General features: G+C 41.4%; 1 protein-coding gene across 1 annotated transcript in view; it reads right to left on the bottom strand.

Moving 5' to 3' along the window:
* ST5 (suppression of tumorigenicity 5) overlaps positions 1-25,334 on the bottom strand; it is a 103,527-nt gene that overhangs the window by 60,018 nt on the left and 18,175 nt on the right. Inside the window, exons 2-3 of the mRNA XM_010563811.1 lie at positions 11,673-12,890; positions 7,582-7,718 (exon numbers count right to left, since the gene is read on the bottom strand). Coding sequence (XP_010562113.1) covers positions 7,582-7,718; positions 11,673-12,890 — 1,355 coding nt within the window. The remainder of the gene's footprint in view (positions 1-7,581; positions 7,719-11,672; positions 12,891-25,334) is intronic.

Here is a 25,334-nt window from a genome sequence, read left to right as displayed (position 1 = left end):
TCACAGCAGCCCAGCAATTCCAGTTTCTCCCAGATTTGTACAATCCTTTTGATGCAAGATGATAATATGACAGACAATAATGCAATACGAAAGCATGACAGGCAATAATGTGGCATGTGATGATCAGATTTTACTGGAAAGATCAGCTTGCTGGCTTTTTAACCTTTTTCCACATTTACTGGAAGAACTTTGCAAGTGTTCTCATTTGAAAGCAATGTCAAGCTGGAACATCTTCCAACAGGACCTCAGTCATCATTTCTGCAGCTTTTGGCACACACAATGGTGGATTCAGTAAAACAGCTAAATCATCCCATTTGTTACATGACATGCACTATGTCCAATTTACATGAGAATTCAAAACAACTAATCAGTTTAAGAGAGATGAGTTGACTTAGCAGGAGGGATAAAAGGAGTAACATGCTGTTCTGCACTCCACAGGGAAGGTTAAGCCATCAACATTCCCTCCACACTCAGGATCTTGGTTGTAGGTCCACACCTGCCTATTTTAACTGCTCAGGCACCCACCTGCATTAGGCTGCCCTGACACTCCACTTAATAATGCTGATTTGAGACATATTGCTCCATCTCCTCTCTTATGAGTTCTGACATATTGGGAAATAGCTCAGAGACCCAGATTCATCTATTCTCATCTCTCTGGAAAAGACTGTATTCACCCAAGTACGACCACCACCTGGCCCTCAAAATTTCAAGGAGAGATGGCTACACCAAAAGACAGACATTTTGCTTCCTGAGTGATTACCTGAAACCTGTATACAAGACTTATGTTGATATGATTTTACCCCCCCCCCCCCAAAAAAAGGAACTTTTCTAGGCCTGGTACCAATCTGACAGGTTTGGGGCTTTATAATGATTTATTTTTCACTTGACTCTCTCTGACTGTGAAGAAAGCCCATGCAAACCCAGAACTAGTTGTCCTGTTATAGTGCAGAAGTGAACAAGAAGCTGATTCTCCCCAAAATGAAGTGAGATACTCAAATTGATAGAGGAAAACAGCTAAACAATTGTGTATAACTACACTGTTTCACTTGGGTGTCAACTGTAACAAGGTTCAATTACATACCTGGAGAAGCACAGTGATTAAGTTGCTATCATCAGTCTAACTCCTCTCAAGGTGCAAAAAATATTTGTCAAGAGAAGTATCCAGCTATTGAAAGGGCTCAAAAACTCCTAAACGTGACACTGAACAGGTCCAGAGAGCAGAAGGGTGCATAAGAAACCCTCCCCAGGAGGGCCAGCTCCCCCTGGGACCACGGATTGTAGGACACTCCCAGTGGGAGTCTACCAGCAAGATCCCATTCAGAAATTCATCCTGGTTTTAGACAGCACACAGCAATATTTGTTGGAGCATTGCTTTACTTGCTAGACTGCTTCAGCTTTAGCTGTCAGCAACTGCTTCTCCTTCAACTGTCTCAGTTCTGCTGTTTGCCTCCTTTTCTTGCTTTTCCCACCCCAGATGGATTTCCCACACAATTTAACTAACACCTTTTATTTAAAGCCAGTCTGAAATGATCTGACTCTGCTGACTGAGAGCTTCACAGACTCCAGAAAAGCATTCTGACTGGCTTCATCAATTACTTCTCAACAAACTTAAATACAATCAGAGATGGGCCTGAACCCAAGCTCTGCCTCTGAACATTTACTTCTGAGCTGTGAAAAAGTCTGTATCCCCATCAAGAACGTGTGACTGACTCTGGTCTCCTCAATGGACTACAGGGAAACTGTGATGTGGGGATAAGGAGAAAGGAGAAGACGGAACTGAGTTCCAAAGCAAGCTTTCAAGCCAGCTTCTACAGCCACAGGCCTCTTCAACCATGGACACTATGAAAACCCCAGATCCAAAGGCCTGTGCTCTTTTAGAACCGGAACTCAACTGCTGAATCCCAGCTTTAAAATAAAAACATTTCCACTTTTAACTTTGCATAATAACTGTGGCATTGCCTGGAGAAAAGATTTTTTCACAGGAATTTGTGCCACTTGCCTGAACCACACACTTTTGACTATCCTTCCTCTTGCCCAGGTTGTCTGTCCCTCTTTAACAGCTAACCCATCTGCCCAGGTTCTCATTCCAGCTGCTGGAGTCTCCTTGAGAAGAGCACTTCCTCAGCCAGTGGGTATTTGATGGGCTCCACGTTCCACAGTATATCCTAAAATGTCAGTTGAAAAAATACCTGCATTTAATGAAGGAGCCCCATACTGCTGACTCTATCAACCGCAAGGTTAAAGGAGAGACACATAGCCTAGTGATCTACACAGCACCAGGACCTGCCACCAAGTAGCTCTAACACAAGTTTTGGCACTGATACCTATTGTGCCTTTGGCATGCCACCTAACTTCTGACATAGACCAGGCCTGGCTGTACGTAACTGGCATATGCTGGTGCCCCCAGACTTTGTGCTCCTAGGGACTCTGCTGCCAGTGAATCACCAAAACTTCCCCAGGGCAGTGGCAGACACTTATGTTCCTCCTTACAGGAATTTGATGGAAAGGACTAAACTAAAAGATCTATTTCAGCCCTGGAGCAATTCCAGCAGAACTACGAACTGGGAAAAGGCACAGCAGGAGGCCTGTCAACTAACACAGAGGAAGGGCTAGTGTCACTCCAAAGTGCCAGGCCAATTCTGGGATGTGGCCAAGCCGGACAGAGCATGGGTTTGTCCGCTGCAACCCAGCACGATGAGCACTCAAAAGAGCTCCGGCCACAAAGTCAAGCCAGTCTTGTCCCAAAGAAAAGCACAGCCTAATACCAGCTGGGGATTCTAAAAGAGGGTAATTCATTAGTGTTGTCTTTCATGTTAATTAACAGAGTTCTAAGAGTGCTTTGGACCATTGCAATTTAGTGAGCAGGCACCAGTCTTGCATGTGAGCCAGTCAGACAGAATGGGAACCTTACTGGGACAAGACCTCTCTGCACTAATATATGTAGCTGAAATAAATAAACCCATTCTTATACAAACTGCTTTTCTTATTGCACCGGCAGTAAGATACTAAACCCATCAGAAGATGAATAATCTGATACTCATACACCTGGGCTATGTGCTGAATAGTCCACCTATGACGTCAAAAACAGCAGAAAAGCAAGAAAACCCATTAGTCACAGATCATCAGGGAGGAAAAGCATTTTAATCACTTTCATTCTTCTTGGGAAAAAAAAATGTTTTAAATGAAGGCCAGGCAGCTATAAAAGCAAATGGTTCTTGCTTGGACAGGGCAGATGGAGTTGTGCGACATCAAATTAAACATTCTCAAACTATGATGCAACATGCACAACCGAACTGAGCAATGTGTCTCCTACACATTTACGTAGTGTCCTCTGAGAGGAACTCTCCACCTGTTCTACTGTGTCCAGCACTCTAAGGAGTTACAAACAGACTAAGAAGGCTTTCCTTGTCAAAGATTTCTTCCACTATATTTAATTTCTGAACTGTGAATGCAATTTCTCTTACAAACACAAACTCTAATTTACATGGGTTTACTAGATTTTTCTCAAGGTAAGCTTAATATTGTGCCCTTAACGTTGCTTTCACTTTATGTATTCAGCTTTTGGTGATGATAACAAGTGCTTTCTTCTAGATGTCAAGTGAAAAAATGCCTTAGAGACACCAGAGGGTAAATAACAATATTCAAATATCTCAACTGCATTTAGGGGAGCAGACTGGAAAACTGAAACCGTATGGTATATATGACAGGAAATACTGTTGTCCACAAACATAGCAGAAGCAACCGTCTCAGACATTTCTTAATACTATGATAGTTTCTTGAATTCACACAAAGCCGAGCATGGTTTCCCCAACTGGATTCATAAAGCCACATCAATTTTGGTCTGATTAAAGACTCATTCAAAACCACAAGAAGCAAAACAATGTTAAGTTTACTATGACTGCCACATTCCTGTGAGTGCTAGTACAGGAGATGAATGAAGTCCACATGGTCCCTTGCACATGGAATACAGCTCTGATTAATATTAGGAATGTGCACCCCTTTATACAACTGCTTCTTGACTAATGCAGAATGGATCGTTATGTTCCAATCCAAGATCTGTCTCAAACTTAACATGCAGATATTTCATCTATTAAAGTGTACAAAAATATTACAAAAATAAACAAAGCGTCTGGTTCATGATGTCACTGGATTTCAAAGCACAACAATTTTGGGGTTTAATGTACCTTAAAGCTTTTTTTTTTTTTTAAAGTCAGATTTCAAAATAACATGAACTAGCCATAGCAGTTCATCAGTGTCCTGGTCATTAAAGAAGGAAACAGTGTAAAGGCACCAGGAGAAAGACAACGGTTTAGTGTGCATGCACATCAGATGATGTCATGTAGTAGCCTCAAATCCAATGACTCTAGTCCTAGCATTTAGGCACTTAGAAGCTGTATTTTGATCATTTTACTAGTCTGAGTGAGAGCACTCAGTACCCCAACACAGTATTTTGTAGATATCTAACATTAAATATGCTTTTTAGAAGATACTCTCTGATGGATAATTCATAACTTATCCACAGCTCTCCTCTGCTTTCCAGCGAGGGAGAAATGTCCTGCTGAGGGGCACCAGGCTGGGGGACGCAGTGACAGAGAGGAGAGCTGGGCTGCTGTCTTGGGGGACCACAGCAAGCTGAAGTGATGGCTGACGGGAACTTTGGGAAGTTTAGAAACAACAAATACCGTCCCACATGTGGGTCAGAATAACCCTGCAACAGTACATGCCAGGCTGACTGGTTAGGGAGGAACTCTGCAAAAAAACGGGCTTGGGGTCCCAGCAGGCAACGAACCGAACATAAGGCAGCAGTGTGTGCCTGTGGCAAGGGAGATCAACCACACCTTGGCCTGCATTAGCAAGAGTGTGGCCAGTAAGCCACGGGAAGTGGTAATTTCCCTCTATTTGGCCCTTCCAAGGCTGCATCTGGAGTAATCACAGTATCAGAGAGACATCAACAGACGAGATAGTCTAGAGCAAGGCTACTAAGATGGTTGGGGGCTGGAGCACACAACATAAATGAGAAAAGGCTGAGAAAACTCAGACTGTTTAGCCTAGAGAAGTCTGGCGTGGGGGGGACGTAACTGCTGTCTTCCACTACCTAGAAGGGGTTATGGAAAAGATGGAGCCAGATGCTTCTTGGAGGTGCATGGTGAAAGGATGAAAGACAATGGTCACAAACAGCAACAAGGAGAATTCTGACTGGATAGAAAGAAAAATTCCTTCATAGTGATATCAAGAAAAAATTCTTCACAGGGGAGGTTAAGCAGTGGACCAGGCTGCACAGAGAGGCAGTGGAACCACCCTCCCAAGATATTTTGAAAACTCAATGAGACATAGCCCTGAGCAACCTGATCTAACTTTGAAACTAGCCCTGCTCTGAGCAGAGGTTGGACCAGCTGACTCTGGACTCCCTTCCAACCTGATTTTTTTTTATGATTCTGTTTCACAGTAGAGTGCTTAGAGCATTGCTCAAGATTTACAGCCTTTTGTCTTGTGTTTTAACACTTACTTGCATTAACAGTTTTAATTCTACAGGGGGTAGGGTGGGAGGGGACTCTATTGAGTTTATTACTACAGTGACAATGTTTTAACTACCTACAAACTTTTAGGGAGGCAGGACATTCAACCAACTATAGACAAAAAACCCACTACCACCTTTTAGGAAAAATGTTTGCAAAGAAAACCCAAAGCAGCAGTGACAGAGTCCTTTATAGCTTTGAAGCAGATGTAAATCTATAAAATAAACTCAGTCTTACAGACACCTGGTCTGCATGAGTACAAAAGTGCCACTTAGAGATTGGGGTCTAGCACTACTGGTATAAATTATGCAGATGTGATACACAAAACTACGATAGTTTCTTTAAAGTCAGAGATCAAACTACTTTGGCTTGTCTTTAATCATGCTTGACAGTTTATAAGAATTATACCGCTTTGGTATTCCCCCTGCACTGCCTGTATTGAATGAAGTGTTTTGGAAAGAGGTTGTTAAAAAGCAGTACAAAACAATGAAGTTCTGTGTTTGTCCACAGATCTGAAATTTTGCGTTCTCTTCCCACTGCCCTGACAAAATGCCCAAATTATAATCTGCAGGGAGCTGGCTTATAGTTCCCCTGAGTTGGAAGAGCCCATTATGATTTTGTTTTACTGAACCCAAGATTTCTTCTCATTCTTCTTACCAGTCCTGCATATTTTATTTTGATATTTAACAAACCAAAGCAAGGAAAAGAAGCATTACCACCTAACATCTGTCAGCATGTTGACAGGTCCTGAGCAAAGATAAGAACTGTAATTAACGCACAATACTTTCTGAAGTGTGACTTGAACGGTGATCTGACTGTTCATGGCAAAGGCTGATGATCATATAAGCACGCTCTCCACAGAAAAATCTTTCTAGTATGTACATAAGCTCTAGCTTTTATTAACAGACACTGAACAGCAGCATTTTTGTGTGTTCTGAAAGCATTTTTCTGAATGGTATAAAGGGAGAGTATAGCTGAAAATGGAAAGAGTAAATTTCTGTTTTCACTGAGGCTGAAAAGCCAGAGACAGAATTTGGGTATAAGGACAAAAAGCCCCAAGCAACAGTTTGTGGCCACTGCTCCTTGCTGTATCAACGGATATGACCAAGAATAGTTTTGTTCTATCATCTTTGTTTGCCCTTCAAACATTTGTAAGCATTATTAGAGTGCCTCTGGTCCTGTTTTTACCAGACTAAACAAGCCCAGCTTCTCAGTGTCCCTTCAGAGGACATATGCTCTAGGGCCCCTGACTATCTTGGTAGCCCTCCAGTTTTCAGTAGATAAAGATTCATTGTCCGAAGTAAAATGAAGCACCCTTTGTATCTGTTTTAATAATACAACACTGAAAGAGTTAAAAACAATGCAGATATTCATCGCTTGTGTGGAAAATCTGTGCTCTGAAGGGCTGCCCAATTTTCGGTAATTATAACAACTTTTTTGATGTTAAAAGAATGTATGCATAGGCCATACATTTCCTTGTAAGACCAAAAGAAACATGTTTTTCTTGTGAAGCTTAATCAAAACAGCATTTTTGTCGCACATTCCTGATGGCTGTATAGCTAAAGGAAATTAATTTTTCTTTAACCAGCAACTGGGACTGAGGGGAGATGAGGAATGGTGCTACAAACCACTGCTTTGGGGCAGTTCACACAGGAGTCCTGAAAATCCCAGGCTGACCACACAAGGCCTGTGAGGTTAATCTTGCTATTGGATAGTTCTGTAAACACTATCTTGAGTTCAGTTCTTTACATTTTTACACCACTCAAGGCTTCAAGCCAAGGCCTTGATAAAAAGAATGATTCGGTTCTTGAAAAGCATGGCAAAAAGCTGACCAAACAGTCTGTTTCCAATACCACCCAATGAACTCCAAAGGAATCAAGACCTCTTGCATGCAGACTGACAGTTATGTTTGCACTGATGCATCAAACCCATTTACCCTCCATTTAATCTCTCTTTACTGACAGCACTGAATGTTCTTCCACAGGGCACGTGTTGAACAATACACGGTCTGACCACAACTGCTCAACATCCCGCTGTGAGCCCATGTACTGCAACAGGTTCTTACCTACAATGTCTTCATAGGCATTTTCTTCTAAAGTGCTCTTGGATCCAAATTTATGCTGGCTCTCAGTCCCATTTTCAGTTGGGGAGGGAGGGTACAGGGATTGCAGACTTGACGCATCCTCAAACTCAAAGGATTTTCTGAAGTTTAAAACAATAAGTAATTAGTAACTAGAATGCAAAATGACTCAAAAGCTTAGCTGAGCATTGTTTGCTAAGAAATATATGTAAAATGACAAAAAAAAATACACATCATGCTTTAAGGACTAACTTTCAGAGGACCTCAAGTCCTGTGCTCACAGCAGTTTTTAGTATAGCAATCCATAATACTTTTATGAGGCTGGAAGTATTGTTATCCCCATTATGCAGACAGGGGGAAAGTACCAAGAAAGTATGTGCTATTTTTCAAAGGTTACAGAGTAAGTTAGCAGCAGAGTCCTCAGATTAGAAATTGCTTTGCTCTTGCCAGGGGCCCCAGAAATATGTGGCCATCTCTCCTCAAGAAAATGACATTTCTCTGGAAAGCATTCCTCCACCGGTTGCTCTGGGAGACATAGCCCTTAGTTTGAAAACACTCACATGTCTTGAACCTCCAGATAAGTTCCCACATAAAGGTCAGTGTACAAATGCCAAAGGCAGACTCGTGTGAAAGTCAGCCATTTCCCTTGCACACCCTGCGTCAAGCACGGGCAGCAAAGGACAAAGCATGGAGGAAGTTAAGATAGACGGGATAGACGAGCAGCTCAGGCTGATGGCTGGGGGCCTGAAGTTTCAGGCTTTCTGGCAGAAAGGTGAGGGGCAACTGGGTCAGATGAACCTATATAACTTGTCTCCTACCCGGATACTCGAAGGAGGGGCAATTCACTCACACACACCTGTCCCAGTGCTGCCGAGCAGCTCTGGGTGAAGAGGAGCCCCAGTCCTCCCCATTCTCCAGTTTGCCCAGCGCTTGTTGCCTGAGGCAACATCTACACTGAAGCTGGGAGGTGCATGGATTGCATTGCCAGCTGTATGAAGGCTAGCATGTTTGATTGATTGAGGGCTGAGGATGAAATGGTATGAAAATCGGGCTCGGAAGTGTAAATCCTGGGGTGTTGTAAGGCTTGCAGAGGCTGTGCTGATGCCGGTACTTCACTCATTGATACCCAAATTAGATTAACGGTAAATCACCCTGCCATCAACACCCTTTCCTCTTCTCCCCAGCTGGAGTGAAACATATGTTGACAGCATATCCGTATGGCAGTGGCAGAGTCTCATGAGACATACTTCAGCCTGTTAATTGGCTCAAGAGTATGCCTACAGGCAATACAGTGACTATCATACAGACACTGCATTTGACAAGAGCATTTCCTATTTGTCTGCTGGAGCAGACTTATGGGTCTGGGGCAGGCTTAGGAGCCCCCTCTCTCTCCTTTCTATAATTTTAAGAATAGTCAGGTCCCTGTTATGCACATCGGGATAGTGGCAGAAACAAGATGTGCATTTCGGATCCAGACATCTGCTCCTCCTTACCTACTGGCAGTTATAAAAGATGCTTAGGCACTGAAGACATACCTGTGTATGAAACGAGACTTTCTAAAGTAGTTAAATACCCAACTCTCATAGATTTCAAGGAAACGCTACGATGCAGTGATAATGCATAGGGCCGTGGGAATGGTTTTGTGGACTGGCACTCAGCTGTGGTCCATGTGTCCTGAGCCTATCCTGTGACACTCCTGTACTGTGCTGTGTCTGTGCCAGAGGATCTCCAACCACCAGGGAACATCCAGCTCATATCAATCTAAAGTGTAGAAGCTACCATAGGCACCAGGTCCTCTGAATACAGACTGGCTCTATGCTAGCAGGCAAATACGAGAGACTTTCTCCATTTTATTATAATGTTGAATTAGCCACCACAAAGAAAACCAGTGGCTTCAACCAAAATATTAGAAGAATAAATATTCACAGTTCATTCTCATGACATTCCAGTGAGTGCAAACCACACGTACGTTCAATCTGAAACACACAGCTACAAGCTGTAGAGTTAATGAATTATGTCTGTCCTCAAAAAGAGAAGAGTTGAGAGACTGAGATTTCAATTACTAATATTAAAAAACCGCTGTCATTCTTAGATGACTGGTATGGTTTCAAGCGCTTTGTAAATGCTGGAATTCTCCTTACTGTAACTAAAGGAAGGACAGTAACAAAGACAATAAAGTTAAGGTTTCATAAAGGATTTCCACCCAGCCTTGAAGTCAGCCAGCAAACCTGTGATTTTAGGAGGTTGATTTAAACTTACTGAGATCATCATTAATCAGAGGTAAGTCCAGAGAAATCATTAAACTACAGCAGGTTAAAACTGTTCCAGGCAAACGGAAACCTACCCTGTACAACGTCAAACTGATTTGCAAGAATCATCAGGTACACATGATAACACTGTAAATCCTACAACTCATACTCTACTAATCTCAGATAATTGATTATCACAATTGATAAATATTGCTTTTCTTTTGGGCTCATACCTACTAGCTCCACCCAGGACTGAGGCTCCATTGCTGAACTGTGCTGTTGTCTAACTCCTCTGTGACAGGAGACTGAACCCGCAAAACAGCAGGTGCAAGCATGAACTGTATGTCTTCTTGAAAGAAGTTTCAAAACTTCATCTCACAAACTCATTGTAACAAAATACTGCGGTTCTTAGAGGACTTGTATGGTCTCAAACTCAGTGTGAGTGTGCACTCAGAGACTGACTTTGATCACTTAGCCACAGGTCACACAGTGATTCTGTGCAAGAATTATCTCCTGTTATTCATTCCTCTCTGCCACCCACCCCGCAGACCACTTTACCACTTGCCCCGTAATTTTCCAATAAAGACTATCATTTATAGCAGAACATTTAAAAATTATTGTCTTCTGTACACTGGAAATGCTGTGCTGAACAAACTGAAGTCAGCTTTATTTCACAAATTCTTGTTAAAATCTAGATTTACTTCCTCTGAGATTATTCCCAGAACTCAAAGATAAGCACTGGTAATCACTGCTTTCCACATTTCACACACACACCCCCACCCCACCACTTCTCTCAGAGGAACAGTGCACATCAGCAGAGCTATTTGATCCATTTCAGAAGCAGGTGTCTCTTGAAAGTAAACAGTGGAATCTGAAGGCTCCTCTTCTCCTTTTCCTGCCTCAGTGTACTTCAGGTCAGATTGTGCTGACATAAACTTTTAATTAATTGAGCCAACATCAAGCACCAGATACTGAAATGATAGTGTGCATTTGAGATGCTGCTTAGCAGTTACTTGCAAAGCTCATCACTAAATACCGTGTGTGTGTATCGTACATGTGCACAGATAGGTGAACTTGTTAAAAATGTCATACTTTGAATGCTTATCAACAACTATGCCTACAATTTTCTAAGTGGTGAGCAGAATGAGTTTTACCATTTCCAAAAAGTCAAGGGGAATCATGTAGCTAAAACAAGCCAAACTCCAGACTGGTGGGGAAACGTAGCCATATACGCTGCTCATCATTAGCTCAGGAAGGATATAAAGGCCTTTCTGTGCTAAAACATAGTTTTCTCAGCATTAATACTCTACAGCCATTGGTAGTAACTTAGGAAAACATTTCTAAGCACCAAATTAAATAAAATCACCAACAATGCATAAAACTGACAGAACTGCTGTGGTAACAAGCTTTGGAAACACAAAGCCTCTGCAGGTATGTTTTGCAGTGAACAGGCAGACAGGAGTATGACAGATCAGCTATGGTCCCGCTACAGGAGGATAATGAAATCATGCTCCATTAAAAATCTCAAATAAGGGCATTTGTGCCAAAATGAATGAGATAACCTTTAGCACATGTGACCTAGAGCCTTTTCCAGGGATTGAGGAATGCAGGTTAGAGAATTCCAAAACTGTAGCCATGTAAAGGTATTGTACCAGTGCACCCCATCAGCACAGTCCAGCAGAAAAATACTTGTCTTGCACACAATTCCTAGCATTTCTCAGGTCAAAAGCATTGCATTAGCGGGAGAATTTAAAATATTGTTACTAAAAAAATACAGCACATTCATTTATTTGAAGATCGAGCACAAGACATTTCCTTGAATTTTACCTATTCTGGGATTTTCTATGAAAGCGCGACTCTTTCTTCTGCCTTCTGGTCACGGGAGGTGCAGGAGTGGATGGGAGAGGAGGAGGAGCAGCAGGTGTAGGAGATGGAGGTAGGCCATTGCTTGGTTTACTTTTGTGGGTTTTGTCTGCTTCATATTCAAAGGTGCGTTTGGGCTTGGGGACAGGATTCACCGCAGTGTTAGCTGGGCTTTCGAGGAGCAGTTTAGGGCCAGCCGAGTTTGCAGTAACCCCCTGTTTTGTCTTACTGCTTTTCTCAGCCTCAGTAGATGTTTCTTGTTCACTCCCCAAAATAACACTCCCTCCTTTGCTATCACTTAAGCCTTCACCCAGTCCCTCCACAGTACTCAGCGTCACAGACTTTTTCCTCCCTTTGTCAACGCTGTAACAGCTACTTGGTAACTGAGGGAGGCCTCTGCCAGGCTGCTCTTTCAGTGCCTGCTCGATCTTCTGTATTCTGTTGAGCACAGCAGAGGACTCTTTCCTCATGTGACCCTTGAGGAAAGTGGCAGAAGGAGGGTCGCTCCTGCCTGATCTCTTTTCGAACCGATGGCAGGAATCCCTGTCCAGCAGTTCCTCCTCCTCCGTTTCCGGGTAAGAGCACTCGGAAAACGTTCGGCTCATTCTTCTGAGCCCTTTGAAATCAAACGTCTTGTCACTGCAGGGAGAGGTCAGCACACTGGGGCAGCTCTCACTGCCCGACCTCTCCCCAGCATCCCTCTTGTCCACACACGCACTCATCCTGGGGAACGGCTCCCGGCGGCACTCCCATTCTGTGATCTTCTGCCTGATGTCCAGAGCCTGGGAGCGGACGCTTGCCCGGCTGAGGGAGAGGTTCCTCAAATTGGTGGCAGTGCCCAAGGACAGAGTGCTCCGGGCAAGTGGATGGCTCCCTATCGCGTTCCCATCTTGAGACTCCTTTGGACTCTCCTTTTGGTCATCAGCCTTGAACACGGACAGCCTTTTATCCAAAGCTCCCACACTGATGGCTTTGAGAGGGTGGCTCGGGGAGTCGGTGTCTGACGGGCTCGTGGAGGTGCTTCGCAGCGTAGACGTGCGGCTGCTCCAGTCCTTGAGGCGCAGCCTGGAGTTGGAGACTTTGGTGAGCCGAGTAGAGCGGCAAGAGTCCTCACTATCGCTGAGGGGGTAGGCTGGGCTTCTTCGCGGGGACAAAAGAGGCGGTGGAGAGACTGACTGACACCTAGAAGCAGAAAGAAATAAAAAATCAAGCCTTGGGGAAACTAGACTTATTTGCCAAATTTCTTCTGGCTGCCGGTAAAGCAGAGGATGTCTGCACACTGCAAAACTACCCCAAAGCATCATTAAGACACCAAATACCATTCAGCCACAGAGTCAGGGGGTGGGGCGGTGGCAGCAATTAACTGATGTCAGTGATGAGCTGATGAGCAGGGCGTTCAGCATGTCCAAAGCCAGTTTTCTCACCTCTGTTTGACCCCCAGCTTTTCCAAGTTTCCCGAGTTTAAAGACAGCTGAGATTCTCATAGCAAGCCACTGCCTTCAATGCACGTACCACCTCCAACAGAATAGTTCCCTGGCCTCCCAGATTAAGGAGTTCCTCTGCAGGAAAAGGGAACTGTCAGAGAGAAGATGCCCACTGCAACAAAAATGAGAAAGACTGACCAACAAGGAGCACAGTTTACTCACTGGTTGCAAACCAGTTTAAAAAGATGCCAGTTTTTAATTCATAACATCTGAAGCAAAGTAGCGCCGTGGTCAGATGCTGCAGTATTTTAGCCACAGCATTTCAAATCCCCAATGTATAGAGTAAATTAAATAAAACAGCAAAAGGAAGACCTGTTTTGTCTTTGGTCTGATGTTGTGGCCAACAGATTAAATTCTCCTTATCAAACAGAAGTAATTTCTTATCGAAAGAATATTACAGACTGAAAAAACACATTAATGTCTCAGTATTACCCTGGAAAAAACCCTCAGAACAAATTTTTGCCATGGTTTGCAACATCAGCTATTGTTACTGGGGTTTTGTACATTGTTGCAAAGACTTCTAAGAACAAAAAGACAAAAGGAAATTAAACAACACATTAATCAGGTGGCTTATCACCTATGAGACAGCAATAACAAATTGAGCCAAAACCCATGTCATAAAAGGGGGTTTACTGCACTGCCACAATACATACAAACCATAGCAGAAATAACCATGACTCCTTTAACATTTTGCCCTAGCAACCTTTCTGTTCCAAACAGTATGGAAAGAAGAGGAAAGACCCCAAAGTAATGCCTTGCACATGCAGTTAAGTTTCTGTGTTGTGAAGATCGTGGACAACAAGTTGTTTTTATGTAAACTATCCTGTACACACAAAATCCAAACGAAAGAACTATTTGACCAAAAGAAATAATGGGAGCAGATGTCTCTGCTACAGCAAGGGGAGAAAAGATTCAGAAGAACCCTGCTGCTATACAGTTTTCTCCCCAACAGCCAGCCAATACCTACAGGCACAGGTGTCAAGTTCTGTGCATTAATCAAAAAATCCAAAGCACTGGGGCAATTTCTGAAAAAATTACTTTGACACAGGAGATATTTTCTTCTCCTTCAAACACATCCCAAAATCATATTATTAGATTTCATCCTGGTTTCCTACAGTGGATACTTTGCAAGAAAAACTCAGAAGTATCACAAAAGAGAAAAGTTCCGGTCAGAAAAGGACAATGATCAAATTATCCCAAAAGGGAACTTATCTCTTTTTCAGAGTCCTGTGATAATCAAGCCTTTTTGGCACAGAAGTTGCACTGCTTGGTGACTTCTCTTTCTTCATTGTTTTGAAAAATAAATCTGCCCATAGGAAAAGAGAGACCTCATGCCAAAGATAATGGCAAATACTGCAACAACTGCTTAAAGCTTCCTCAGTTCAGGACAGAAAGGATGCATGTGAAAATACACTCTTTTCATCCTAGGAGTTACATTTCCTGCTATTCTATACAGCTTCAGACAGGTGTCTCAAGAGATCTCAGATCAAAAGCAGGTGACAGATGGTGAGTGGGTTTGGCTGGTTGTTGCAGGATAGAGTTTGTAGTGAATTACCTAGAATTACCTGAGCCTACATACCTTTACAGTGCCTGAAGATGCAACCTAAATCAGCCTCCTCAGACTTGATGAGGTGCCCTGATTCTTCATTATTTCTGTCTCACCTCAATCTCTTCAGTTTAATACCACAAGGTCAAAATTTTATGTCATTCTTAAGACTTTTTTTAGCTTAGACTTGAGACCGTGTTCTCCTAATTCCTGTATGTCATGCAGGCCTGCTCCAGAGCTGCACTGACATTTATCTCAATGAAACATGTATCACCTGGTGGAAGTGTATTTTACATATAAAGACTACAGCCTCCACTGCAGCCTTTGAAGCTGCATGTTGGCTAAATCCACTGTCGGGATTCACCTAGGGGATAGGGACACACCCTGCAAGGAGGCCATGCAGAATGCATTACACGTTAAATCTTACTTATTAGATCCTAAATGATAATCTGTATTGACAACAGCAAGAATAAAATACAAAATGACTCGGGTAAAGTCAGTAATGGGACAGCAGAGGTGAAGGACATGCTGGCAATCCTCTCTCTGCCTTTGATTCGCTATATAGAAAATACCGTAGACATAGTCCCTCATCTCCTTACACACTAAGATATATCTTTTCAGTTGTTTCCACTGCCAGGAAAAGGTTTGTTGACTCATCAGGAGAGGATGAAAAGGGGAAAAGCATGGTTTGCATAACCTGCAGAAGTTGCAAAACATTTCTTCATAGAGATATGAGCCATTCTTTAAAATTCCGTGTCCTCGGGAAGGTAACTGCACTTAAGGCTCGATCTTGAAACCCCTGAATTCAGTTACAAAACTCCCACTCACTTCCACTGTGCAAGACTGGGGCTGCAAAGCAACAGGCCCTTTGGAGGTGTATGCTGTTAAGTACTTGGTGTACCACCATTAAGAAAAATATTCTGGTTTACACTGTATTGTACTGTAAATTCAAGTAACCCAGAGAGAAACTATAGGACTAATTCAACAAGAAAGAGAAACAAAGCTTTGTCCACATGGCTTCAGGCATATGTTCTCTAAAGGACAGCGACAAATAACAGAATGAAGAAAAGAAAAAAAAAGTCCAAAAGCTTATCAGTGGATAATAAAATGGTCCTTCCCCAAGAAACCTACTTCCATTAGAAGAATATTCTCTTGAAGGCGCAATAGTTCCACAGACTTTAAAACTAGTATTAATGGACAGAGACGAATAATTAATTAACTTGCAATCTTCCATACAAAGATTGTAAAGCAAAATGTTTTTATTGATGTTTTCTACATACACAATGATACATGTAGCACCTTACAAAGCATATCATTACATACACTTTCAAAATATTATGCATAAACAGCATAAATAAAGATTATGGAATCAAGTTCAGGTTTCTTAACAAGTTCACTTGAAGAGCACCTTCTTTCTGGACAATGACATTTCTTTAATATCAGCATTTCACAAAACATTGGAATAAGTTGCTCTGATTCCCTATCTGATAAGGGTATTCTTCCAACATGCAGCCTTAGGTGCGCAGCTCTCAAACCACTGGCAAGTCAGCAGTGAATTGCAGTCTCAAAGGCAAATCACCTGCCAAGCAGCCCACGATATCTTGTAAACAGGTCACAGAACCTGAAACTACCTTCCTGGTGGGACTCATTGCTGCACAGTGAGGGGAGCAGACAGAATCTGAGAGGTGGTTTCCAGCCCTCTAGACCATGCTTAGCTTTGCTGCTGTGATTTGCTCCCTGAGAAATCAGCAGAACTACCCGCAGTAGGAGAAAACTGATAATACCAGTCACACTCTGTAGGATTTTTAACTCGAGATACAATTGATCTTTAACTTCTGATTCAGTCTCTTCTCTCCAATTTCTCTTTTTCTCACCCAAACATAGAAAAAACTTTTAATTTACAAAAACTGGAATTCTCCAGGCCTGCGCTCAAATAAAGATATGATTTCCATGGACCAATGTATGTATTCATATTGTTTTCTCTAGTAAAGGCTACTATCACCATGCATCTCCTTTCACCAGTTTCAATGAACACCTGTGGATGACAGTGGAGATGTATCTCATCTGCACCAAGAAGAGAACAGAATCACTTGCCACATTGCTTTGAGACAATTTGCACCCTACTCATCACAAAGCAAAAGATGAAAAAACTGAATTCCTGCCCTCTTTGTGAGGCCTCTAGCAAGGCTAACTTGTACTAAAAATCTATGGTGGTGGAGAAGGGCTGGTTCTTGGTGCCATAAATGCCTGAGGCCTCACCCAGTATCTGACCCAAAAGTCAGAAAGTCTCTGATTTTGGACAAGACACAAATCTTCTCCTACCTGCAAAACATGGGTGCTACCACTTGGCTATGTGAAGAAGAGAAAGACTTTTATTCCTGGAGACCACTGTGGAGAAGGGCAATACAAAATCAGTACAAGCTCCTGCCTGCTTCCACTGCCAAACATCATCTCCAGAAAAGAGGAGAAATGAGTGCAGGCATCTCCTACAACTTCATGAGATAGCTTTCAACAACAGGAGGCAGACAGAATGGTGGCCAAAGAGATGGCTTTATACATCTTTTGGAAATCAAAGTACGGTGAGTAAGAAGAATGTGCCTTTATTGGGGAGTTTGCATCCATGATCCAAATGCTTTTTATAAACACTAATAACAATATTAAATTGCATTTCAGACCAGGGATTAAAGGTGACTGGAGGGTGGTTAAGTGACTTGCCTTGAAAGAGTTACAGGACTCCTAACTCCCACTGCCCTGCTCTGACCTCTGAGCTAAGCAGCTCAGACTCCACAGAGCTGTTTTAGCTCTCCTGAAGTGTCAGGAGTGACTCCACAGACCATCCGGTGCTGAGGAAAGACAAGTTGGCAGAAGCTGCTCAGCAATCTTTCAGTTTTGCAAATCCCGTCTGCCCTGCTTAAACCAACACTTACAGAATAATAAGACAGTTTTTGGCGCCCTGATCCAGGGAATTTCCCATTTCAACATGCTCATGCTCAGGAGCTCATTTACTGAAAAAAGAGCAAGAAATGTGTTGACAAAAAGGTACTGGGTCTTTCCAGGCTCCTGTTGATGAGATCCCATCATTTCACAGTAACACTGATGTTTGGTGAGCTCACACAAAGTCACACAGTGCTGTTTTTATTCCTCAGGACTTTCTCTCCACTTTTGCTAGGAAAATATTGCTTTCTTAGCATTTTATTCAGGTTTTCTGCTTATCCCTGATTTTTCTCAGGGCATTGTGCCATTTCATCAGCACAACCTACCCTGTTTCAGAATAACAATAACAACATCAGAATCGGCTGTGACCATAAGCATGTTAGTTTGTATATTGAGCAGATTTGGCCTGCCACACAAGACTAGAGACTTCTTGTTGCTCTAACCAATATTTAAAGAGATCTGGGAAAAAAACCAACAGAAATTTCTCCTTGCAAGAGCAGCAAAACTCATTTTTAATACAGACACTAAAGCTGCCCTGATTTCAGGTAATTGAGGATGTAACTCCAAAATTCTCCAGAAATTTGTAAGAGAGAATGCTAGGAAATGCTCATCTACCAACTTCCAAATTATTTCATACAACACTACAAATTAATAATATTTTATGATTAATGATTGTCTTCATTTCTTTAAATAAAGAACCTCTCTCAAGAAAAGATTGCCCAAAAATGATCATCTGAAGCACTAATTCAGATATCCATTGCTAACACTTCATTGGAAAGAATGGTAAAGACCACACCTTTCTGGCATCTTGTTAGTCTTTTTGGCTACTGAGGAAACAAAATGCATGTGTTCAGACTTCGGGATGAAAAACTGAAATTATCTTTATAACTGAATGTTGAAAAACCCCTAAATCCTGGGGATTTTATTGTGTGCCCAGATGAGCTTGTCTATGTCCAGATCTTCAACCAGTATAAGCCTCCAAATAGTTGAAAAGCAAGCGAAATAAGCAACTCAGAGAACAGGATATAACTTATTGGATTTTCGGATTTTCAAAACGGTATTTTCTCCCATGCAAGTGTAACTTCTCACCACATAAAAAAGCTGTACTTGCATTTTTGTATTCAGACTAAAAATGGATCATATTTTGGGTTCAGACCTGGCTTCTACCCATAATTCAGAATGCAGAAACAAAAATGAGGATGCACATTTTTTTAACTGAGCAAGAGGCAAGATGATTTCCACCCAAAAGCAGAGCCTTGTACGGTCAGGCTGTAACAGTGTGAGTAGTTCAGCAGCACAGAAAGTTCACTTGAGTAAGGTGCAGCTCCTACTTCATGCCAGCCACCATGAGTGTGAACATTGGAATCCATCCTTCCCAGAGCAAGGCAAAGTGAGAAGGAAGCACACCCTGCTCACGTGTCAACTGGAACCAAGTGCACCATGCATGTTTTGATGCACTACTACTGAGAATAGATGTAATGGCTTTCTATGGTATTCATTTCCATTGAACTTCCACTTGATTTGACATAGTAGGCAGAGGAGAGAAAATGTGTAGAGACCAACAGAAGCTCAAATTAGAACCAGTGTTTCTATGTCATTACTTCTGTGACCTGGACAAAACAAGGACTTTTGAAAAGGCTCAGTACTGACAGCTCCTTGTAACTAGTACGGTTTCACTCCACCTTAAGGGCACTGCTGCCAGGAAATCACCCAGCAAACAAACAGAGAAGCACTCTCTGCCTCTGTCTGACACATGCCTGTGAAAGCTCCTGGTACGAATCGATACTTTTGCACAAACAAAAACTGAGCACACTACTGCAATACAGTAATCTTCCAGTCATGCCTCTTCAGGTGCAAAAAAGCAGAGTAATTTGAAGAAGGCCAAAAAACCTTAATGATTTTGATTGAAGCAATGTTGAGGGACACTTCCCAAAAAAGTCTCTCTTCCTCTCTCTATACAAGAACTAGGAATAATTTCCTCTACGCTTTCCTTCAAAGAGCTATGAGAAGTCCACTTTTAGCTATCAAACACTACCAGTTAGTGGTTTGGTTGCATTTTGAGATGAGTTATGAAACAAACCATTGGACAGAGAAGCAAAGATTCAGCACGATTTGCTTGTGACACTGCCATTTCCTTTCATTTCCTCACCCCTAGCTACGTCCTTACCAGTGGGGACAGAAAGGCATTAACAGTGATGGCTGCAAAGCACTCAGCAAGGCATTACTGTGAGGCAGCAACAGGGAATACTCAGAGGACAAATGCAGGTAGTCAGACTGGTCTAACTGGGTTGCTAGGTGGTTAGCATAAGGGTCAAACATAAAACCATCACCAAAATACAAGGTCTGAAATGGCTTTGTTGCTTAGCTGAGATGGCCCAAGAGGATCCCATGTATTGATGATACTTTGAGTTTTGACACTTTCTTTTCAAATATAAATGAGCATCTAGGCTTGGATAACTGCCTTGTATACTACATCAAAGAAGATGAATTGATTCTTTCATTGTATTACTTGTACCAGGAGCAGAAAAGGACTTTAAAATAATGTTATTGTCACTCATTGTTAACTAGGGGTTATGGGAACATTAAGACTAGACGAAAGGGACCTTCTGCACTACTGAATTTAAATCCAATTTTGTTTGGCAGTAAACCTTTCTATTACAATATATTCTGCACTCTGGCATAGCATACAGTATTGTAATTTTCTACACAAGTAGATAACTACAAGATATTTAATTATCTTATATCTAAATAAGAGCTTATGGCGAGTAAAGGAGGTGAACTTTTTGCACTCAGTGCTGGGCACACAGTAGTAAGGTGGGTTTTTAGCTGATTCAACTCAGTAGTGAAGCAAGTAGTACAACTTGTCATATCTTGCCTCTCGCTTGGAAAGGAAAGTGAGGTAAGTGGCAACAGAACAACCCCTCTTCCACCAGACCCTTTATGATTTTTGAGCTCTCACCAGGAGTATGGCTCAAAATCCCTGAAAATTTGCATTCCAGATAACCTCCTCCCTTTATTGTTGACTTTGGGATTGTGACAAAAACAAGACAGAAAATACTTTCCAAACTGAAAAGTGAATGTGCATTATAAGACTGTTTGAAATAGGCTCACTCTTGTGAACATGTGCTAGTGATGGAAAAGTCCCAACATTTAGAAAGAATAAGGCAATAAAATCAAAGTGGATGAATATCACAGAATGTTTAAAGATAGAACAAAAATAGAAACACCAATTCTTTTCTATTTTCTGTTTGTACTTCTGAATTTTTTTTCCCCAAGGAATTTTGATACTTTCCCTTTAAATAAATATTGAGACCATATCAGAACTAGTTACAAAATGATAGGCCACTAGGACTGTGAAACAAAAAAAAAGATTTCAAGAAGTACTGAGTTAATAACAACTGTGGGACATGTTCTCGAGAGCGCTGTGGTGAATTCCTGCATATAAAACCCCTCCAGAGCTCTGGGTCTTTACAGGCAGCTCATGAAGAGAAGTACACAGAAATGCAGCTGACTGCAGCTGAACTGTGTCTTTACAGCTTAGAAGCAAAATGTCGGATTTACACCAGTGAAATTCAGGAGTCATTCTGCTAAAGTAAATTAAGCAAAGGGGCAACTATGCTCTATGACTGTACAAAAAAAGGGGCTAATAAATCAGAGCTGATGAATCAGATCCTAAATACTTGAATTAAACTGGATCTGTAAAGACAGCAGGAAAATCTGACAATGGCAAATGACTGTAAAATAAAACGTGATCAATCAATGTGCACTACGTACATGCCTTTGCCAAGAAATTTCTAAGGGTGAAGAAGATAACACGAAATTGTGAAATTATCTAGACTGAAAGGGCTAGATTCCCTACCGCTCTAGATTTATGGCAGTCTTTTGCTCTGTTACAAAGCAAGTGCAGGATGGTTTTTAAAAAACGGCACGTTTAAGCCTTTTTCACCCCCTCTGCCCAGATACAAATGACTATGCAAAGCACAGAAGATTGACTAGCCTGTGCTGTACCTTCTGTCACAGTGATCAGAAGCTGACTGCACACGGAAAAAAATCAAAAGCAAGAACTGAAATATCAGAGAGAGTCATTCTCTCTTTTCCACTGAAGTACAGTGCACTGGTTTCATAGGACCATCTCTCATTTTCTCCTCAAAAAAATCATATGATTCAAAGTTGACAAATGGAAGCCTCCCTCACAGTTACTCTTTTCCCATAACATGTTCTGAATAATAATTTATGCAATATATATTTCCACTGTTACTTATTTTTATTATGTTCTGGAAACAGTTCAGCATGTTTAAGTCTCACCTGCTCTCTTAAGATCTTGAGCGTTTGTTGGAAAGAGAGTGGCAACATAGCAAATGATAGCATTTTCTTAAATCAGGCAGAATGCATAAGCTCTTATTTGTCTATTTAAGAACTGCTAGTCCTTGAAACTTGTTCTTTACCAGCATGTCTAAACATGACTGTTCAAAATCCCGGCGCACATGGAAGCTCTCAGCTTTGCTTTTTCAAAGCACAGGTGATTTTTCAACATGCTTGTTTATCTGCCCTGGAATCTCAAAGCAATAACCTCTGTGGAACTAATTCTGCTACCGCTTTGCAACTTTTCTACACTTGCATGCACACAATTTGGGAAGGGTTAAAAATTATTTCTATAAATTGTGATGGTTTGTTTTTAACATATCTGAGGCCATTCTGGGTTTGGCAACCTCCAAGTCTGGAATTCTGGTTTGGAAAAGCTGTGGTAAAATAGGTTCATCCCTTTTGTGCTCTGAAATGTCAGAAAACTTTATGAGGTCACTGTATACTTTACTGAAATACTCTATACCCAAAGGGAAAAGAACTGAACTGGAAGCCAAAAGTCATGGTTCCTGGCTGCACACTGATCCAGAATACAGTCAAGCCTGCTTTCCCTACTTTACATATAAATCAACTTTTACATCCTGCAAAACCTCATCAGATAGACATAAGAATAAATATCTAATAGGGACAGAAAAAGAATGGGAACTCAGGACTCCATCCCATCTTTAACAATCATTCTCAATCTCATCCACTCAGAGAAGATGCCTATAGAATAAATACAAAATCTATTCTTTGCTTCTCCTACAAGTATCCACATTTTCCTTCCAGACCCACCAGCTTAGCTCTGGTCCCCAATGTGTTGCCAATGTCCAGTGAGGTCTTTCTGTAGAGATTTGCTTTTTCCAGTTTTCTGGTTTTGTAAAGTAGTTTATTTAAACACAGTGAGAAAGCATCCTAGAAGAGCAGGTCATAAAGCTGAAAGCCGTTATCCATCTGTCTGCTATGAAACAGGCATTCTTAATTTCTGTCATCATTTCAACTACTATTATCACAATCCAGCAAGTTTGAGGCCTGAGACATCTGGAGAAAATACAGTGTGTCACAACAGGATAACACTAAAGTGATTGAAAAGATCTGAAAACGTCTGTGCTGCTTCTGGAGTTACTGCACTGCATAGGAAATAAAATCAAATAAACATTAAAATAAACTAAAAATAAAAAAATAAAATGAAATTAAAATTAAAAAAATAAAAATCCCAGCAGAATAGAAGCTTCTGCATTATCTCTGTGAATCAACAACCACCTCAACATCAGCCCTGTCTGAATACAGTCTATCCAACACAACCCTGTCTTACTGCTATGCATTTGAAGCTGATGTATTGTGAAAGTAGTTCACAAGTAATACGGACTATCTGAGGCAGGGGAAAAGAAGGAGTAATTCTGATTTTAAACTCTGTGTAAAGAGTGCTCAATCTTCTGCGGGGTCTCATCTCTAACCAGTAACTGGGTGCCATCCTGTCGTCAAGTCAACGGCAGCAACTCAGTTCAACTTTCCGCAAACTTCTCCTCTACAAGAAAAAAGCTGAAGCAATAGCATTCAATCAGCACGCTCTGACTTACATTACACTAAGAAAGTTTATTTTTCCTCTGAAGGGCACTTTTTGTACATGTTTCTATAATATGGATGAAGCAGTCTGACAACTTTTTTTTTGTTACTGTATTACTCTTATAATAATAAGACCAGAGAAATATGCCCTTGTTCTTCATATTTAGCTTAATTTCATAAGTTTTATCCTCTGTCTTTTGTTCCTTAGAAGAGTGGATTTCCACCTGCCTAGATCTCCAAAGATGTCTGTGCCTAAAACTTGGACTATTCTTCTAACATGATAAAGGCTATTACCTTCCTCTGTGAACTTCCCAGTCACTTAGTTATGCAATTGCACCCTGACAGTTGTCTGTCTCTCACCCATATGTTGACATTCATTGCAACCCTTGAAGATGGCCAAAACAGTATTCCTAACAAAAGTTAAACTTTTTTTTTTTTTAGAATAAGTCCAACATTCATAACAGACTTTGTAGAGGGGAGCACTAGTACTCTCTCTTATAACACATGACTTTTATGTGAACAACTGCAAGAACAAAATTAGATGCAGGATTTTTTTCAGCACCTGAAAAAGCAGAAAAGAGAAGAACCAGTTGATAAGTGAAACATGGCTCATGGAGCCCAAGCAAGGGAGAGGGAAGGAAACACATGGATACTTGCTGCTTTGTCAAATACCAGAAATACATGCTTTGTATGTTCAGAAGAAACAGCTAGTACAGACTTGCAGCACAGTTTTGGTATCAGGAAAGATGGAGGGTACAAACAGCATTTCAGAAAGTGCCACTGCCTGCCATGACTTATACTGACCTCTAAGTTGTGAGCTGACATCCCTCATATCATCACATACAACCCATCCAAACCTATAGAACAGACCGCAGCTGCGCTGCCTGACATTCACCAATACACTCTATGTTTTATGGACACTATGGTGAGAGGAGCAAAGGAACATAACTACGGCTGAAATAACATAACCTACACATTAAGAGTCTACCCTGTACGTGTTAATTGAGTATGCAACGTGTCTCATCTTTGGAGGCTGCACCCTGCCTCTGAAGGAGGAAAGTGTTGAAGGTTTACAACCCTGGCCTCTCTTATCATGGTAATTTTCTTTAGTGGCTCTGACCTTATAGAATTCAAAATAAATTCCGGCTATGGCAGGCAAACATGATCCTTGGTACATGTTACAGTATGCATAAATTTGTACAGTTTAAGAAGAAATTGAATACTTTGTTTGAATTTAAGAGGGAATTTACTTTCAGTTTCACTGATGGCCCTTTTTCATTCACTTTCTTTAAATATCTGTGAATCAGGGTTTGATTTTCTTCTGGCTTATGTCAGCCATAATCAAGAGTTACTACAGAGAAGTTGCTGAAGATACAAACTGATGCAAAACCTGTTGCTATAGGAAGATTTAAAGCATTGACCTGGTGAAAATTCACACTTATGAAAAACAAAGTTTCAGTCTAAATAACATTTGCACTGAAAATTATATTAGGTTACTATATCTGACTGGTTACTGTATGCTTCATTCTACTTTGTTTAGCTAAACAAGCCAGGAAAACGAGGAAATGTGTTGGGCATACCCACAACTGTGTCATATGAAAGACTTTGCCAGGCAAGAGTTGTTGGGTGTTTTTTTTTTAGTTGAACACAGCTTTGAAAAAATCTTTGATCTATTTATTCCCCCAATCTGTTGACAGACACACATAAACTGAAAAAGAAAAAAAAAAGAAAAGGGGGGGGGGGGGTGTGCAAGAG

Source organism: Haliaeetus leucocephalus, unplaced genomic scaffold (genome assembly GCF_000737465.1).
Source record: "Haliaeetus leucocephalus isolate CR32 unplaced genomic scaffold, Haliaeetus_leucocephalus-4.0 Scaffold173, whole genome shotgun sequence".
Lineage (NCBI taxonomy): Eukaryota > Metazoa > Chordata > Aves > Accipitriformes > Accipitridae > Haliaeetus > Haliaeetus leucocephalus.
This window is presented reverse-complemented; position numbering and strand designations above follow the sequence as displayed.